Consider the following 20,095-nt stretch of genomic DNA (forward strand, 5'->3'; position numbering starts at 1 on the left):
TCACTCTTTTATATATTATTGTAAATTGTTCACAAATCACAACTTTATTTGTAAATGATGGATACATTTCATGATGTTTTTGGTTTAGGAGCTAATTATCGAGATAAGTTGAGATGGGAATAATTTCTTTTATGTCAGCGTTTGAATCACGATAATATGGTATACGTAGTGATTGGATTCAAACGAGGAAAAGTATGAAATAAAACAAAAATTGAAGAACGCCTTATCACTTAAAATACGAGTTTGAGGGCATAAATATATATGTGGTTAATTTCAAAGCAATGAAGATATCGACTTTTGGTCCCCACGAAGAAAAAAATAATGAAAAGAGTATTCTTTAATAGAATAAATTAAAAATTAAAGAATGACTTTTCAAAACAAACGAACAATCAAATTACCTACATGTGTTGTAATACATAAGTTAAGTTGATAGATATATTTACGTCTTATTGCACAAATATGAGATTATTTTCAAAGCATTGAAGAAATCGGTCAAAAACTCTTTCGTCATTTATTTGGTAAAGTGAAAATAAATAAATAATAACTCTAGAAACAGTTTGGTAAAAATGAAAAAAGAATTGTATACATATAAAAACAATTTTCCAATGAGTAGCATGTACACGGTTCAAAAACCGCCGGTTCCGGTTCGGAACCGCCCGGAACCGGCGGTTCACGGTTCAAGATTTTAGTGAACCTGAACCGGCCCGCCAAGGGGCTAGGCGGTGGCGGTTCCGGTTCCGGTTCAAAAAACCGGCGGTTCCGGCAACGGTTCAAAACCGTCAGTTCTGGGCCAGTTCGACGGTTCACTTAATTTTTTATTTTTTTTTGCTTATGAATTCTATGAAACCATTCTTGATTTTCTCATTTATAAAGATATTCTTGAATGTTTTATGTTTCACTTTCAATATGGGACAGAATATATTGAAGTATTTTCTTTTATGACTACATATTTAAATCATTCATTCATCTTTTTCCAATGTGGGATACAAAACTTTCTTTTGTCATCTACTTTTCTTCATTTTTGTATAATATATAATCAAAATTATTATTTGAATATATTATTGATAGTTAAAAATAAACAATTATTGAGAAATATAATTTGTATATAGAAAAGTATTTATTTATATAATAGTTATCATAAGGTTTATACAATTTGCATATTCTTTTAATGTGTATAATAATATTTATAAGTTAACAAATACATAAATTTATAAACATAAGCCAATCGATAATGATAAAGAACTATTGAATAATAGTTCATTCCGGTTCCGGTTCGTGAACCGGCGGTTCGGTTTGTGCATGCCCTGTATCTCCATAAAACACATAAACCTATCGTTTCTCTTCTCTCTCACTCATCACTCATCCATGGCCGACGAAATCCTCCACGATTTCTCCCCTATGTTCAGAGTCTACAAAAATGGAAGACTTGAGAGGCTTACTGGCGAAGATATCGTTCCGCCATCTCTAGATCCAGCCACCGGCGTCCAATCCAAAGACGTCGAAATCGCGCCAGAGATCAACCTCTCCGCTCGGATTTATCTCCCGCCCAACGCCGATCCTACCAAAAAGCTCCCGCTCCTCGTCTACTACCACGGCGGCGGCTTCGTCCTCGAATCCGCCTTCAACGCTCAGTACCACAAGCACCTCAACCACTTAGCCGCGCTAGCAAACGTCGTCGCCGTCTCGGTTAATTACCGGTTAGCCCCCGAATTCCCGCTCCCGGCTGCGTTCGAGGATTCATGGCGCGCTCTCAAATGGAGCGCCGAGGGAAAGGAGGAGTGGATCAACGAATTTGCCGATCTGAAGCGTGTGTATTTAGGCGGGGACAGCGCCGGCGCGACTATAGCACACTACATCGCCATGCGGGTCGGGTCGGAGAATCCGGAGCGTTTCAATTTGCAAGGGATTTTCCTGAATTGCCCCTTCTTCGGGGGCGTGGATCCGATTGGGAGAGAAACGACGGCCAAGGGTTGGAGGGTGTTTTGTGAGAAATTGTGGCGATTTGTTTGCCCGAGCTTGAGGGATACCGATGAGGGATGGGTGAATCCGGGTAAGGATCCGAAGTTATCGGGTTTGGGTTGTGGTAAAGTGCTAGTTTACATAGCAGAGAAGGATTTTCTTAAGGATAGAGGGTTGTATTACAAGGAGGTGCTGAGCAATTGTGGATGGAAGGGTGAAATCGAGTGTATTGAGGTTGCAGAGGAAGATCATGTGTTCAGTGTGTATGGTCCAGATAATCAGGCTGGTATCGATATGATCAAGAAGGTGGCTTCCTTTATTAATAACTAAATCGTATGTCAAGCTTCAATAATTCATAGTATTATATCAGCTTGCGTTACTTGTAGCCAATGTATAATATTTGACGTTCAATGCAAATGGTCTTCAAGATTTAAATACTCATTCTAGCTCCAATTAATTGGTTATCGCTATAATTTCGTTGTGATGCAAATTTGATTGGCTTTTCTTCTTGTTGTTGTGTTTTGAGATTTGTTTGCATTTGAAACATAAATAAAATTACGTTATTTTTAGTGACAATTATGTGATTTTAGTCGTAATTGTTATCCAAATTCTAATAACCAAAACCGTAAGCGAACCAAAAAATGGCCAAGAAACGTACTGAATCAATTAATTGTGGTCCTATTATTATATGGTCTCATTTGAGAAGTAGAATCATCAAAGATCAATTGCAAACAAGAAATATACTTTTCGCACGTTAATGTTAGACTTTTCTCCACATTGATGTTGGTACTTTTCTCCATTTTTTTGTGGAGGTGAAGGGCGTAACACAGAACAATATAATAATACATGATGAAATGAAATATTGATTTTTGTTTTTATTTCATATCTTTTTTAGTATTTTTTTTTGTCCAAAAATAAATACTCCCTCCGTCCGCCAGTAGGAGTCCCGGTTCACTTTTTACTATAAATGGTAATAAGGTCTCATCTTCCACTAACTTATTTCAATCGCATTTCATATAAAACTAATAGTGAGACCTCTATTCCACTAACTTTTTCCCACCCACTTTTCTTAATATTTCTTAAAACTCGTGTCACCCATGAGTGAGACACCTAATGGCGGACGGATGGAGTATCTCATATTGGATTGACATATGTTTTAAAATTTGTGTGACTTTAAAAAATAAAATAAGTAGAAAAGGTTAGTGAAACGTGTATTATACTTTTATATAAAGTTTTGAAATAAAATATGATTGAAATGAGTTGTTAGGATGGGAGATCTATCGATAAATAGTAAAATAAAACAAATCATGTAATAAGATAGGATGGAAAAATAACATGGAAAAAATAGCATGGAAGGAATATTTTGTTAAGGAATCATAATTTCTATCTATATATTAAAAATATTTTGTTAAGGAATCATAATTTCTATCTAAATTAAAATTGTCATTTTCATTGATAATTCATGCCATTCTGTTAAAATTTTAATATCTTGTCTCACATCGACTTGGTAACGATCATAGCTCACTTATAAAAGCATGGATAACCCTCCCCCTTATAAGAGCATCTCCAATGGTCGGCTAGCGACCGGCTAGCCGATTCGTCGCGCTAGCCGATCGGCTAGCGGCGATGAGGTGTATAGAGTGGCGGGGCTCGTGTGTTGAAGCCCATTTATTTTTAAAAAAATCATGTATTTTTTTTTTTTTAAAATCTCTGTACTTTTTTTTATGAAATGGATTATTTTCCCGTATATGCGTCGTAAATTTAATTCCGTATATCGCAATTTTTTAATTCGGTAAATGTAGTATATTTTGAATTATTTTTATTGCAATTGGCCTAAATCGACGTGGCAGGTGGTTTTTTTAGTGTTGCTGACGTGGCGGGGAAGAGAATGGGCGGCCTATTTGCCCATTGCGGATGCTCTAAGGCCTTTTAAGGGGGTGAGTGACTCATTTCTAATATGGTATCAGAGCGGGCCCAAGCCGATGATGGATTTATCTCTTTATTTCTTTTCTTGCCTACCCACGTGATGGAAGTCCGATGTGTCATTACGGCCCACACATGAGATGATCCTAGCTCACCTATAAAAGTATGGATAACTCTCCCCCTTATAAAGCCTTTTAAGATTGAGTGGCTCATTTCTAATACATTCCACCTTCTTATAATTTAGGTTTTTTGATAATATTATCTATGCATTCCAATAGGTAACAAGAGGAAATTATATAGATCTTGACAATAGTTTATGTTTGACAAAATTGACGTTGCACGCTTGAAGATGGGTCGGGTATTAGTTCCGATTATATAAATGAGTCATGAACTTGAGGGGTCTATTTACATGATAAGCATTTATATTTAGAACAAGAATCGTATATAATTGAATACCGAATTATAGAGAAATCAAATAGTTCGATCTAGAGTTCTTAACAAAATGGAGTAGAAATAAAGTAAAAAAAATTGAATCTTGATTTGTATTTATTTAACATGAAACATGCAATTTGAGGGTCATTCTATTGATTTTTAATTATTTAGCATGAAACATGCAAATTGAGGGTATACAATTCTCTTCATATTCGTTGCAAAACACTAATTGATCAATCTCAAGTTCTTTTACTTTCTGGGTGAGTAAATGTGCAATATTTTTTTTGACCATCTCTATCTCAAATCTCAATGCGTGAAATATCAAACTTTCTTCTAGCTGCTTCATGAACTCTATTTTTCAGTCCAATATTAATAATTTTCATCACATGTAGTAGTCCATTTTGAGTGTTAATTTTTACAAATTTCCTCACTATAAACAAAAAAATATCACAGATTGCGGACAACACATGTCGCTAATGGCTGGCGGATAGTCCGTTGATAAATTTACCTATGGCCATTCTAAACATAGGGAATTAACTCTAATTTCAATCTGGGCCTAGGTAGGATGACTTTATTTATATAAACTAAAGCCCAACTATAAGTATGTAGTAGTACCTACTAATTAACCCAATTGATAATAAACATGGTAGGCCTAAGCTATATATTTCTCTATTTTATCAATATCAATTTATTACAAGTAGTAATCCATTTGTCCCTGAAAATTTGTCACTTATTTCCAATATTGCTCGTCCCTAAAAATTTATCACATTTTATTTTTACTATTTTTTTATAGTGGACCCTACATTCCACTAACTCATTATAACTCACATTTTATTATAAATCTAATATATATAATTAAGACACACATTCTGCTAACTTTTTCAACTAACTTTTTTTCACACTTCTTAAAACTCGAACCGGGTGAAATGGTGAATTATTAGGGACGGAAGATTATCACACATCTTAACAATTCAAATATATTACGTTGATAATTAATTATTAGTATTATTTAATTTATTTATTATTCTATTTTAAAACTAATATGTTTGACAACATTAATTTATTCATTATAAAATTTTACTAAAATTTGCAAATAAGTAAAAATTACTACATAATTAAAATAAGCAAATTATTAAAATTATATAAATAGATTTCTGAAATTAAAGATATAACTACACTCTCGTTCACTCACTCGCTCTCACTCTTACTCTTATCGACCATGTCGGGTAACAAGAGTTGTCCGCTCTTCTTCCTCTTCATCATCTTTTATTCACTCGCGGCCGCGGACTCCACAGACATATTGTATGAAATCGCACCATTCATTAGGGTTTACAAAAATGGCAGCGTTGAGAGATTAATCGGAACAGATACGGTTCCTCCGTCGCTGAATCCGAAATCCAAAGTTCTCACCAAAGACATCATCACTGAACCATCTCTCAACATCTCCGCAAGGCTCTATCTCCCTCGCTCCGCTGCCTCGCTCCAACTTCCCCTTCTAATCTACATCCACGGCGGCGCGTTTTGCACCTGTTCCCCTTTCTCTTCCACCTACCACTACTACCTAAACTCCATCGTCGCTGAAGCTAACGTCGTCGCTGTCTCCGTCAATTACCGTTTAGCCCCAGAGAACCCTCTCCCCACCGCCTATGAAGACTCATGGTTCGTCCTTAAATGGATCTTCTCCCACTCCAAACAGGGCGGAGGCGGTAGCGAGGCATGGCTGCGGAACAACGTCGATTTCGACCGTGTTCACGTGAGTGGAGACAGCGCTGGAGGCAACATAGCCCACAACGTGGTGGTCCGGGCCGGGTTGGAAGAACGGGTCGTGTTAGGATCAGCGGATTGTTCCTGAATTGCCCGCATTTTTGGGGGAAGGAAAGAATTGGGAATGAAGCGGGTGACCCGGAAATGGTGGCGCGGGAGAAGAGTATATGGATCCATGCATACCCGAATTCCACCGGGTTTGACGACCCGCTGTTGAACCCGGATTACGACCCGAATCTTTCGAAACTCGGTTGCAAAAGGGTTGTGGTTTATGTTGCTGAAAATGACATATTGAGAGATAGGGGATTGCAATACAAGAAGGCGTTGGAGAAGAGCAAGTGGGAAGGAGAGGTGAAGAGTGTGGAGGTGAAGGGAGCTGTTCATGTTTTCAATCTACGCTTACCTGAAAGTAAAGATTCAAAGGAAATGATGAAACATTTTGCTTTATTTCTCAACGAGAAAGAAAAGTCTCACTGTGGTTTGGGATTAGAGAGAGCGATTATGTAATAAATTAATCTTATTTGCAATGTGTTAGCGCATCTCTGAGGAAAAGGGTAAAGGAAAATAACTACCATATTTACTTTTTCTTTAAAAAAATTCATGCTCTAATGGAAAGGGTATATGGGGAGGTATTATATCTTCTTTCATTTCAAGAAGACATCTTTACCTCTTCTTAGTAGAAAAAGTAAAATGTTAAATTTTAATTTTTGCCTTTTTAATTTACCTTCTTTCCTTATAGTACGTTACCTCTTAAAAAGGTACAATTACCTTTTTGAGAAGGTAAATGAGAAATATACCTTCTCAATTTACCTTTCTCTCTTGGAGATGCTCTTAGACGAAATTATCCAAGATTATTATAGTCCCCTATTGTAGCACTAAATAGTACTCCGCACTCACTTCTCTCTTTGTCCCATGTCCATTGCAAGTAATTGATTTTATTTTATTTTTTGCAAATAACAGCGCATTTTTTCACTCTTAATTACTTTATTGTCTTTTTACCAATCCACGAGTGACTAATTTTATAGATTACTCATAACTTGTACTCCCTCCGTCCCATATAATTTTACACAATTTGACTTGGCACGGGTTTTAAGAAATGTAATAGAAAGTGAGTTGGAAAGGTTGGTGGGATGTGGGTCCTACTTTTAAAGTATTGGTTTTATAATAAAATGTGAGTAGAAATGAGTTAGTGGAATATAAGGTCCACTACCAAAAATGGTAAAAGTGAAATGGGTAAAATTATGTGGAACGGACTAAAATGGAAAACTGGGTAAAATTACGTGGGACGGAGGGAGTAGTAGAAATTATTTTAAATTTTACTGTTTCGGATAATAAATTTCTATTCTACCTACTTGCAAGTTGTTAAACTAAATGACGTTAAACATGTGAGTCCCTTTAACCTATAGCTACATGCAAGTTGTTACACTAAATGACGTCAAACATGTGCAATTTGCGCCCCTTTAACCTACATAGGAGTTGTTCGACCTTGTTCTTTTACAAGATCATGTCAAAAAATTATTTCAATGGACAAAAATGGTACTAACTTTCTTGTGCTATGCTAACCACACATTGATGGTCTGATGAGAATGGGTTACCTACCTATGGAAATTTCCTTTAGTGTGGACACATCGGGGACCAGGCGTCCATTCCAACTTTATGTAGGGGAATACATCAAGCCGCACATAAAGATCACCGTTACAAAATTTGCACAATTGCTTATTCTAAAAGTCTATTACAGGAGTTGTTATTTTACATTCATATATGAACCTTTTAGTAAAGTGTTGCAAGCAAAGAGACATTTTATGTGGAATGATAAAAAAATATTCCACTATCCCTGTTAGAAGTCTACATTTGGCCAGGCATGAATTTTAAAAAATACTATAAAAGAATGTGAGTTATAAAAGTTACTCCAGTAAATATAAATTTCACTTTTATATTTTTAGTGATAATAAATTGTAAGTAGAATATGTTAATAAAATGGAGGTCTACTTAACATTTATAATAAAAATGAAAGTGAACTCTTATTAATTATGAGACGGAGCAAAATAACAAAAGTGAACTTTGAATAGGGGATGCACGAAGTATAAGTATTTAATAGCGAAAATGATAAAATATTTTGTTAAAAGAATCATTATTTTTTTTATCTCTATTAGAATACTCATTCATTCCACCTTCTTATTTTAGATTTTGATTAAATTATCTATGCATTCTTTTAGGTAGCATGAGCAAATAATATATATAGACCTTGACAATAAATTATGTTTGACTACAAAATTGACCCCACGCTTGAAGAGATATGTACGGGTGTCTGATTTAATTACTTGATATGCATTTATATTTCGAGCTTGAATTGTTTAAAAGATTGAATTATAAAGAAAGCAAATAGAATCAATGTAGAAAATTTGAACCCTTGCCAATTAGCAGTTAAAATTAAGGACGGCAATTAATTCGAGACGGATAAAAAAAGAAATTTATGTCAATTAACGGGGGACAAAGAGAGTAATTTTCTCAATTTAATTAAATTAAATTTGCATATATCATACATCAAATTAAAGATAATTTTATATAGATTTTAACGAAATCTCAATCGCATACATTTGGACGAAAATAAAATTGCATGAAAATATATTACGTATTCTCTCCTTCCACGGAAACTGGTTTCTCTCAAATTTTTTACACCATTCTATCCCACTTTTCTCTTTCTCTCCCATTCACCCATTTTTTGTTTCTCTTCTCTGTATTATTTTACCATTTGCTCATTAAAACTTGTATCGTTCATCCATAAGACTATTTTTGTTGGGTGGATGAAGTACTCCCTCCATCCCAAGGAAGATGATCCCTTCATTGGACGGCACGAGAATTTATGTAACTTTATTTTGTGTGCTAAATAGAAAGAGTAAAGTAAGAGAGAGAGAGAATAAAGTAGAGATAAAAGTGCTTCTATTTTTAGTAATGGGTCATCTTGATTGTGACAAATCAAAGAAAAGTGAGTCATCGGACGGAGGGGGTATATTTTAATGACTTACAAAGTAATGCTCTTCGTTATATTGTTATGATGTTCTATGTCAATGTACATAATATCCTAAGTTTAATATGTATAATTTCAAAAAAATTGTGATGTTTAATTATGCTTTTTGAATTTGAAAGCAATTGTAGTTAAGGAAGTATGTTGCATTGGTGTGCAAGAAGATGCATAGAAGAACGTCAAACGGGCATTTGGTGTGCTACAATCGCACTGGGCAATAGTGAAAGGCCCGACGCGTTTTTTAGTACATATCCTATAACTCTTATACTTCCTCCGTCCCACATTAAGAGTGTCATTTAGTTATGACACGAGTTTTAAGAAATTGGTGGAGTGTGTAATAAATGAAATGAGATGGTGAAGTGTGTAATAAATGAAGTGAGTTGGTTGAAGGTGAGTCTCTTTTTGACTTTTCAATTTTTTATTTTTGTTTTGGTTTATTTTAATGTAGATAATGACATTTTGATGTAATTTTGATGAAAAATGGGGTAAAATTGTATGACCAAACATGGAAAATTCTAAATGTGACTCTTAAATTGGGACGAACTTTTATGGCAAAATGTGTCTCTTAAACTGGGACGGAGGGAGTATCATGTATGTATCACCATGCTTGACATGACAGTCGAGGATGAAGGTAAATGAGTCACTAATTGGGCGATGAGAACGTTGGACCTAGCTTTGGTGTAGCCCACGAGAGCCGATATCAGGGCGCACCATCCTCATTCCAAGCGTTTATTCGTGATTAGGCTTGGCCCGAGGAACAAACCCATGCTCAACTTCATCGAGATATGGTCGAAGAAATGGTCCTGTAACCATTGAATGTATATGTATCTTTCTTTTTTTTAGTTTGTTTCTCGTTCTACTTTTGCTGCATTTACTACAATATATGGAGTAGGTTTTAATATTGTGTTTTTAAATCTTTGTTAATTTGATATTTAATTTTTTTATTGACTTAAAAACTTTAAACATGGTGAAAAATGGTAAAATAAGTTGGGGCTGACGTTGTGGCAAGTGTTGGGACTGAAATTTAAAAGGTAAATGACAGGAAAAAGACAGATTTTGGGAGAATGTTCTCATTCACTTGGTCGTAATTGGGGGAAGCATGAAAAAAAATTGAATGAGATTTTTTTGGGTGTGTGTGTGTGTGGCCCATCATCATGGAATTGAATATGATGATCAGTGCCTCAGATTTGGAAAGAGGGATGGCTCATTTTTAAAGGAAATGAAAAAAAGAAGTCATTCTGAGGTGGATTTCTTCATAACTGAGAGAGTTCAATCTGGGCTAAAATGAGTTGAACAGTGCGGGCTTATCCTATATCTTGGCCTTAAAAAAGATTTAAAAAAACACTCACTAATCATCCTTTCCTTTGCTCTCATCAATATAAATTTATAATGGCAGACGAAATCTTCCTCGACTTCTTCCCTTTGTTCAGAGTCTACAAAAATGGCAGACTCGAGAGGCTTACCGGCGAAGATGTTGTCCCTCCATCCAGCCACTGGAGTCCAATCCAAAGACGTCCAAATCGCGGCGGAGTTCAACCTCAACCTCTCCGCCCAACGCCGATCCTACCAAAAAACTCCCGCTTCTCGTCTACTTCCACGGCGGCGGCTTTGTAGTCGAATCCCCCTTCTCCCCAGTCTATCTGTCACAAGTACCTCAATTACTTAGTCGCACAAGCCAACGTAGTCGCCGTCTCGGTTAATTACTGATTAGCCCCCGAATTCCCGACCCGGCTGCGTTCGAGGATTCATGGCGCGCCCTCAAGTGGAGCGCCGAGGGCGAGGAGGAATGGATGAACGAATTCTCCGATCTGAATCGTGTGTATTTAGGCGGGGACAGCGCGGGCGGGAATATAGCACACAATATCGCCATGCGGGTCGGGTCGGAGAATCCGGAGGGTTTTAAGTTGGAAGGGATGTTCCTGAATTGCCCCGCCTTTGGGGGAGTGGATCCGATTGGGCGCGAAACGGCGGAGGAGTTCTAGAAGAGGGCGGAGTATTCTGAGAAACTGTGGAAATATGTTTGCCCGAGCTTGAGGCATCGGGACGAGGGATGGGTGAACCCGGGTAAGGATCCGAATTTATCGGGTTTGGATTGCCGGAAGGTGTTGGTTTATGTTGCGGGGGAGGATTACCTCAAGGATAGAGTGTGGTATTATAAGGAGGTGCTGAGCAATTGTAGATGAGCAATTGTAGATGGAAGGGAGTGTATCGAGGTTGCCGGTGAATTCCATGATTTCTGTGTGAATACTCCAGATAATCAGGTAGGAATAGATATGACGAAAAAAAAGTGGATTCCTTTATCAATAACTAAATCTATTATCATGTTAAGTGATATATCGATTGTTATTGTAATTGTAATTGTTATGACTTATGGTGGTGCTTCATGAAAGAATTAATTGGTAGCTAGCTCATTACTATGACTCTATGAGACTTGTTTGCACTTCTTATTCGATATTAACAGTGCGTTTCACTTTGATTTTTAAGGAAAGTGCATATGCTCTCGCCTCAGCCTAAAACCATGACTGAAGCGGTTGGGTTATATTCGATTTTTTTATGATTTAGCTCGATCCATTGGGCTATTAGTTTTAGCTGAAATGATAATACAGAGTTATTCTTCATTGCGTTTGTTAAAACTTTCATATATATAGTTTTGATTAATTATAAATTAAAACAGCGATAAGTAGTGTATTTCAAGTTATTCTTAATATTTTCTTTTTTTTTTCAATTATATTGTGTATACAATTGTTGAATAAATTTTAAAATACTTGAAATACTATAAACTACTCCATTAATCCCACAAGAGTATGTCATTTTTAGTCCATCCCACAAGAATATGCATTTTTCAAATTTTAGAAACTCTGATGAGAGAAGATTCATTTCCCACTAAGCCTACTTTAATTACTTTTTTTCTTTCTATCTCTTTTTTTAACCAACTGTGCATTAAAATTTTGTCCAAGTATATTCTTGTAGGACGAATGAAGTAGTATTCATTAAACAAATATAAATATAGTAAATCAAACTACGTTATTTTTTTCAGTGAAAATAATGTGATTTTTGTGTATAATTAATTGTCAAATAACACTCACCAAATGACATTAGTGTTGAAGTATGGAGATTGGAATGATATGATTACTACTTTGGAGTTTGGACCTGTAAATGGGCATTTATTCGAAATATAATTACCTACCTTTTGCCATCGCTGTATTATATGGTCTTTGATAAAGGGTAATGAACTTAATTAACTGAATCCAAGTCCTAAACCAAACTAACAAAAATAAATAAAAATTGGTTAGTGCAATTGGCAATTTTAAAGTTGATTTGGCCAACCCAATAAATAGCGAAACAAAATAACAAATTATTAGGATTTAGGACGACAATGGGAGCTTGATCAGCTTATTTGAGTGAATTCGTGAATTATATATGGAGTATGTTGAGTTCGTGATTTAATGTAAAATGAAGGGGAAAATGTAGAAGTAAATTAACTATTTTCCTTTCGGTATTTTATCTTTGCGACTATTATTTATTGTTTAATATTTATTAGAATCATTAGTCAGAATTAGAATTTAAATATTACTCCCTCCGTCCACGAAAATTCCTCCCGGTTTGACCGGGCACGGGTTTTAAGAAATGTAATGAAAAGTGAGTTGAAAAAGTTAGTGGATTTGGGTCCTACTTTTAAAGTATTAGTTTTTGATAGAAATCCATGAGTTCCATCCTAAAACCAATTAGTAATAGGAGGAGGGCCTATGAAATTTATATACTAGTTTCAGTTTTCTTTTGACACCGATGTGGGACAGTTATATGTTATATTTTTAGTTTCAATCGCCAACACCCTCCCTTAAACCCTTCAAGGTGAATCTTGGATGGGTTGGACTTTTATCTAATCGATTGGATAATCAGCCGATTTTTTTTTCGATCGGTTGGATCACTTGGCCCAAATTTTTAAATCCAGATATACTGCTGGATCAGTCATTTTTTCGGTTTCGGCCCAGATATACTGCTGGGTTAGTTAAATTTGACCCACAGTCGGCGACCCGCTCTGATACCATGATAGAAATCCATGGGTTCCATCCTAAAACCAATTGGTGATAGAAGGAGGGCCTATGAGACTTATATACTAGTTTCAGTTTTCTTTTGACACCGATGTGGGACAGTTATATGTTATATTTTTAGTTTCAATCGCCAACAGTTTTATAATAAAATGTGTGTAGGAATGAGTTAGTGGAATATGTGGTCGACTACCAAAAATGGTAAAAGTGAAATGGGACAAAATTTAGGGGACGGACGAAAATGAAAAATTGGGACAAATTTTCGTGGACGGATGGAGTATCAAATAAAGAATAAATATAATTCATATTGAAACTCGACGATAACAAATATTATCCTCGACCAACAACGAAATATGTGCACCATGAATTAAAGAGATGCTCGTTACGAATCAGTACACAATAAAGACCATTAGCTCAATGATCAGGATTTCTTTTAATAATAATGTTATTTTTAGATGTTTTAATAAAATATTAGTTTTATTTATTTGTAATTTGATTTGACTAAAATTATAATTAAAAATAATACGAAACGAGAATAGGAAAAGTAGGTGATATAGTGCTCAATTGCACTAAATCATTTATTAATCACTAAATCGTAGATGTCATTAAGCTTCAATATTCATATATCACCTTGTGTTAATTGTACCTATATACTCCCTCTCCATTCCTTAAAAATAGATCACGTTTGTCATTTTTTATATTCCTTTTAAATATAACAATTTTATTCATGAAATCCTTTTTTTTTCTAATGAGACGAGTCTCATTTTCCACTAACAATACATCAATCATTTTTTCTTTCTATCATATTTTCTTACTTTACCAATTATGCATTAAAATTCATGTTTTTTCAAATATTACTTATTTTTTAGAGACAGGGATGTCATTGCACAGGTCTTCAAGATGTAAACACTCATTCTAGCCCCAATTAATTGGTACCAGTGGAGGATCCAATTAAAACCAAGGGGGGACAATTGCATCCTTGAAATTGGGAGTAGCCTAGAGGTAAAATGCTCACCTGTCAAAGTGTTAGTCCTGAGTTCAAATCCTTTAGGTGTAATTTTGGTTCTTTGCATATATTTTGGCTATTCTACTTATATTTTGACTAGTTGACTATAATCATTTATTTATGTTTCTAACCAATATATAGTATTAACTATAACACTTTATTATTTGTCATTTCATTAAATGGGAGTGGATATAATCTTTACTCCCTCCGTTCCACAGTAATAGAGGCGTTTCATTTTGCGCACTCATTTTGAAAAAATAATTATAAATAGTTAAAGTGGAGAAAATATAAAGTAAGAGAGAGAATATTATAGATAACACTATTCTTTACATTATTGCATCTATTACTTTACTCTCTCACCACTTTAAATATTTAATATAATTTTTTCAAAACGAGTGTAGAAAATGATATGTCTTTATTACTATGGAATGGAGGGAGTATCATTTAAGATTTTTAGTTATACTTATATTTGATTATTTATAGAAAATATCATCATTTTGTTTTATTTAAAATTTTGAAAAATGCTTTTTTAAATACTAAAATTACAAGTAACAATAATCTCTATTTTAAAAATAGTGAAAAAATTTCAAGTAATAAATACAAAAAAATTATCAATTTTTTTTATACATATTCATTTGGCTCACTCAAATATTAAATATATAATTGAGATAATAGAAAAAGAATTAATGAAATATTAAATATCTAATTAGTGTAATTATTTATCGCACCCCCAATCTAAAGTTTCTAGATCCGCTACTGATTGGTACTATTAGCTATAATTTGGTTGTGATGCAAATTTGACTAGCTTTTCTTCTGCTAGTTGGTGTGTTTTGAGATTTGTTTGATTTTGAAACATAAATAAAATTCCGTTATTTTCTGTGACAATTATGTGATTTTAGTCGTAATTGTTATCCAAATTCTTTAACCAAAACAGTAAGCAACCCAAAAAAATGGCCACATATGGTATCATTTGAGAAGTAGAATCATCAAAGAATAAGTGCAAACAAAAAATATACAGTACTTCCTACCGAACCAACATGTCGGTTAACCGACCCCAAAATTCCATAAAAAAATTAATCGAAACCGAACCGGTCTTCGGTTCGGTTACTTAATTAACCGACTCGGTTAGAACCGGTCGGTTATCAGTTATAACCGAACTAACCGAATCGGTTAAAATTTAAACTACATTTTTCCAAAATTTAAAATACTTTTTTCCAATAATAAGTGAAGATTATTCTATTTTTAACATTCTAGTTCTTAAGCACTTTATTAACTTTAAGAGATCTTATTTTTAAAATAATGTTTACACACTTGACTTTGAGATATATTTGATAGTGACACAAATTAAAATTTGACTTTTTTTGACATTGCAATATGACTTATACGACTTTAACAAAATTTGGAAGTAAATTACAAGTTCTTCTATTGTGACAAAATTTTGAAATAGATACAATTTCTTCTATTGTGACAAAATTTGAAAGTAAATTACAACTTCTATTGTTAATTAAAAATATAATCAAAATTAAAATTGTTTATGGTTTTAACTTTTAACTTGTTATCTACTTTTATTATTATTATTATTATTATTATTATTATTATTATTATTATTATTATTATTATTATTATTATTATTATTATTATTATTATTATTATTATTATTATACTCCTATTTACAAGCAATACATATATTGTTTAGGCTCTTTTAATAGACTTAAACTTTAAATGATCTAAAATTTGAAAACCTTTCTCTAATAATAAGTGAAAGGTTATCTTATTTCTAAAATAGTAGTATTGCTTAAGCACTTGTTAACTTTGAGAGATCTTATTTATAAAAATATATTTAGAAAATTTATTGAATTTGATATATTATAAGTATAAGTAACTGATAGTACACAATAAAGTTAGTAGATTTAAAGTAGAAAGACTAATCTGTTATTTCTTTCATCACTCCCAACATGCCAATATTGGCACTAATGGTACGTAAATGCAATTTGTCAGTCAATCAGCTATTCAGAGTTCCTAGAGCCCCTTGCAAGGCTTGTTGGAAAACCCGTTGTCGGACTTGATTAATTTTTAAAATAGACTTTTTTGACATTGCAAATTTGCTAATATGAGACTTTGACAAAATTTGGAAGTAAATTACAGATTCTTCTATTGTGACAAAGTTAAAAGTAAATTACAATTTCTTTTATTATTAATTAAAAATATAATTGAAATTAAAATTGTTTATGATTTTAACTTTTAACTTTTCATCTATTATTATTATTATTATTATTGTTATTATTATTGTTATTATTATTATTATTTTTATTTATTATTATTATTATACTCCTATTTACAAGTAATACATAAATTGTTTAGGCACTTTAAAAGACTTAAACTTTACATGAACTATAATTTAAAAACTTTTCTCTAATAATAAGTGAAGGGTTATTCTATATTTAACATAGTAATGCTTAAGCACTTTATTGACTTTGAGATATAAATTTATAATATAATACTATAATTGCTAGTGACACAAATTAAAATGGACTTTTTTGACATTGCAATTCGAGACTTTGACAAAATTTAGATATAAATTACAATTTCTTCCATTGTGACAAAGTTTGAAAGTAAATTATAATTTCTTCTAGTATTAAATAAACATATAATTGAAATTAAAATTGAATTTAATTTGGTTATCGGTTACAACCGACGGTTATCGGTTATAACCGATAACCGACTTAGAGCAAAAACATATAACCGGTACCGAACCGATAACTGTAAATGTCGGTTATCGGTTAACCGATAATCGACTGGTTTCGGTTCGGTTCTCGGTTAACCGATTAACCAAAAACCGTTTACCCACCCCTAGATGGAATGATTGAAATGAAATATAGTACCCTCCGTCCCCCAAATTTTTTCACCATTTGACCCGGCACAGGTTTTAAGAAATGTTATAAAAAGTGGGTTGAAAAAGTTAGTGGTATGTGGTCCTACTTTTATATATTAGTTTTAAAATAAAATGTGAGTGAGAATGAGTTAGTGGAATGTAGGGTCCGCTACCAAAAATGGTAAAAATGAAAGGTGACAATTTTTAAGGACGGACGAAAAAGGAAATAGGTGACAAATTTTCAGGGACGGAGGGAGAGTAATGATTTTTGTTTTTAGTTTATTTTTTTAGTATTTTTTTAAAAAAATAAATAATTAGATTGACATAAATTAGTGTGATTTTGACAAGTAGAGTAATAAGAAAAGACAGATGATGGAGTCCACGGGATTTCGATGTTTTGGTTACGACGCACTTTGAGTCACTCATCAGGGTACTTTTTTTCCCCTTGGGGAGTTTTATCCCATGGGATTTTTTCCTCAAGGGATTTTAACGAGGCCCGCCCACTCTGGGTTTATATGGGTGACTCGAACTGTGTTCGTTCTTCTTTGGGGCTTGCCCCATGTTGCTTGTTGCTTGGTCTTTACCATGATATTTTGTACTAGCCGACTTGTGGCTTTTTCCCTTGTACGTCCTCGGGTATGCCCGAGTGTATGATGTTAACGTTGGTTTTGGTTATTTTCAATTTATTTATTCATCAAAAAAAAAAGACAATGGGACTTGAGATATACTGTACTTAATTTCTATGAAGTGTTAAAATAAAATATGATCGAAATGAATTGCTGGGGTGTGAGGTTCATTAATAAAAATAATAAAAATGAAATAAAACATACGATGATAAAAAATGATGAAAATATATACTCCCTCCGTTCCACAGTAGTGGAGTAATTTTGACATTTGGGTACATTCCATAGTAGTAGAGTCATTTCTCTTTTTTAGTAAAAGTCAACACAATTCTTCTCATTTACTTTTTTCTCTCTCTTACTCTATTATCTCTACTTTTTCTCTCTCCTACTTTATTATCATTTTTAATACATTACAGACCTTTTTCTTAATTTTCATGGCAAAAAGAAATGTCTCCACTACTGTGAAATGAAGGAAGTGGTATAATACTACTCATGACTCATTTAGTGGCAATGGAGGAAATATTTTGTTAGATAATCATAATTTCTATTTATATTAAAATAGTCATTTTCATACATAATTCATTCCACGCTAGAAGATGGCTGTGGGTATTAATATGGTACTTATATACTTATTCTATTCCACGATACAAGTCACATTAGTATATGCACGCATTTTTAAAAATGTAATAAAAACTAGGTATTAATATGATATTATATATTCCCTCTATCCCACAATACAAATCACATTTAGTATATGCACGAAATTTTTAAAATGTAATAAAAAATAGTAGATTGAAAAAGTTAGTAAAATATAAGGTCCATTTTTTTATATTGATTTTCTAGTAAAATGTGAGTTTTATAGTAAAATATGAGTGAAGTGAGTTGGTGTTTTTGATAAAAGTAAAAAATAATTCTTATTGTGCGATGGACCGAAATGGCAATATATGACTCTTATTGTGGGACAGAAAGAATATATAATATTTATGATTTGCTCTTTACGTCCTTTACAAGTAAAATCTATTTACATTTTGGTTCGTTTATTGAAAATAGAAAATTTTCTATTTTTGGAATTTTTTTCTTTCTAATGATTAGGGTGGGACTCACTCTTTACTAACAATAATTCAATTACTTTTTCTTACTATATTGCTCATTTGCTCTTACTTTATCAATTATATTATGCATTAAAACTTGTGCCGTTTCAAAATTTTCTATTTTTTTTAAAAACGGAGAGAATAGTGCTCCCCTCATCCCACAATAAGAGTCCAATTTTGTCATTTCGTCAATAAAAATCTCATTTCACTTTTACCATAAATGGTAAGTAGACCTCACATCCACCAACTTATTCAACTCACATTTTATTATAAAACTAATATACTCCAACCTACTTTTCTTTATGTTTCTTAAAATTTGTGTCATAACCAAATATATAGGACTCCTATTTCAGGACGGGGGAATAGTATTTAGCAAATTTTCCTATCATAAATTGTTTAATTAAATGAAATGTGCCACAAATCAATACATTCATCCAATAAAAATAGAGATATTGGGACGACATGAATTTTAATACATATATAAATATATTTTTTGTAACTACCAAAGGTTTTCACCGGCTGATCCAGTGACTATTCTTCATGTTGTATAGGCACCTCGATTGATTGAACAGAAGTCCTAAGGATTTAAGACTGCTCCATACTCAAAGGCAAGAATCGATCTTTTGGCCATTTAGTTAATAATGAATAAGTCTTATACCACAACCGTAGATTTTTAAACATAATTATTAATGTATGAAAGGAATATAGAGAAAAAACTTAATGAAATATGTTAATGGAGAGTGGGGTACTCCTTATATTAAAAAGAAAGAGGTTATACTAATGGATAGAAATGGAATTTTAATACAGTAAGACATAAAAAGAATATACTTTATTTGGTATGTAGGATGTATTATTAAATGCGCGCACATCTTTTCTTCATAATCTTGCTAACTTCACAGCTATCTCTCTCTGTCTCACTCTCACACCCCCTCTCCATCTCATCCACCATGTCCGGCAACAAGAGTTGCCCACTTTTCCTCTTTTTCTTCTTCATCTTTTATTTACTCGCGGCACAATCTTTAGCCGCAGACTCCACAGACATATTGTATGAAATCGCACCATTCATTAGGGTTTACAAAAATGGCAGCGTTGAGAGATTAATCGGAACAGATACGGTTCCTCCGTCTCTCAATCCGAGATCCAAAGTTCTCTCCAAAGACACCATCATCGAGCCATCCCTCAACATCTCCGCTAGGCTCTATCTCCCTCGCTCCGCCATCCGCAAACTTCCCCTTCTAGTCTACATCCACGGCGGCGCGTTTTGCACCAGTTCCCCCTTCTCTTCCACCTACCACAACTACCTAAACTCCGTCGTCGCCGAAGCCAACGTCGTCGCTGTCTCGGTGAATTA

General features: G+C 33.6%; 2 protein-coding genes across 2 annotated transcripts; both read left to right on the forward strand.

Moving 5' to 3' along the window:
* Positions 1-1,335: 1,335 nt before the first annotated feature.
* On the forward strand, positions 1,336-2,400 carry LOC125219939 (probable carboxylesterase 2). The gene has a single exon (XM_048122032.1). It carries the CDS (start codon positions 1,366-1,368, stop codon positions 2,287-2,289), a length of 924 nt encoding a protein of 307 aa, XP_047977989.1. The 5' UTR covers positions 1,336-1,365; the 3' UTR covers positions 2,290-2,400.
* A 3,133-nt stretch (positions 2,401-5,533) lies between these two features.
* On the forward strand, positions 5,534-11,505 carry LOC125220568 (probable carboxylesterase 5). Its single transcript, XM_048122727.1, is given in 4 exon segments — positions 5,534-6,128; positions 6,131-6,581; positions 10,534-10,713; positions 10,815-11,505. Coding segments are annotated over 4 exon segments (1,497 nt in total). The 3' UTR covers positions 11,086-11,505.
* Positions 11,506-20,095: the final 8,590 nt, after the last annotated feature.

This window comes from Salvia hispanica, chromosome 4 (assembly GCF_023119035.1).
Source record: "Salvia hispanica cultivar TCC Black 2014 chromosome 4, UniMelb_Shisp_WGS_1.0, whole genome shotgun sequence".
NCBI classification, from domain to species: Eukaryota; Viridiplantae; Streptophyta; class Magnoliopsida; order Lamiales; family Lamiaceae; genus Salvia; species Salvia hispanica.

What these genes read in the sequence shown, in the direction of transcription:
- LOC125219939 (XM_048122032.1), top strand. Translation starts at nt 1,366, where the DNA reads ATGGCCGACGAAATCCTCCACGATTTCTCCCCTATGTTCAGAGTCTAC.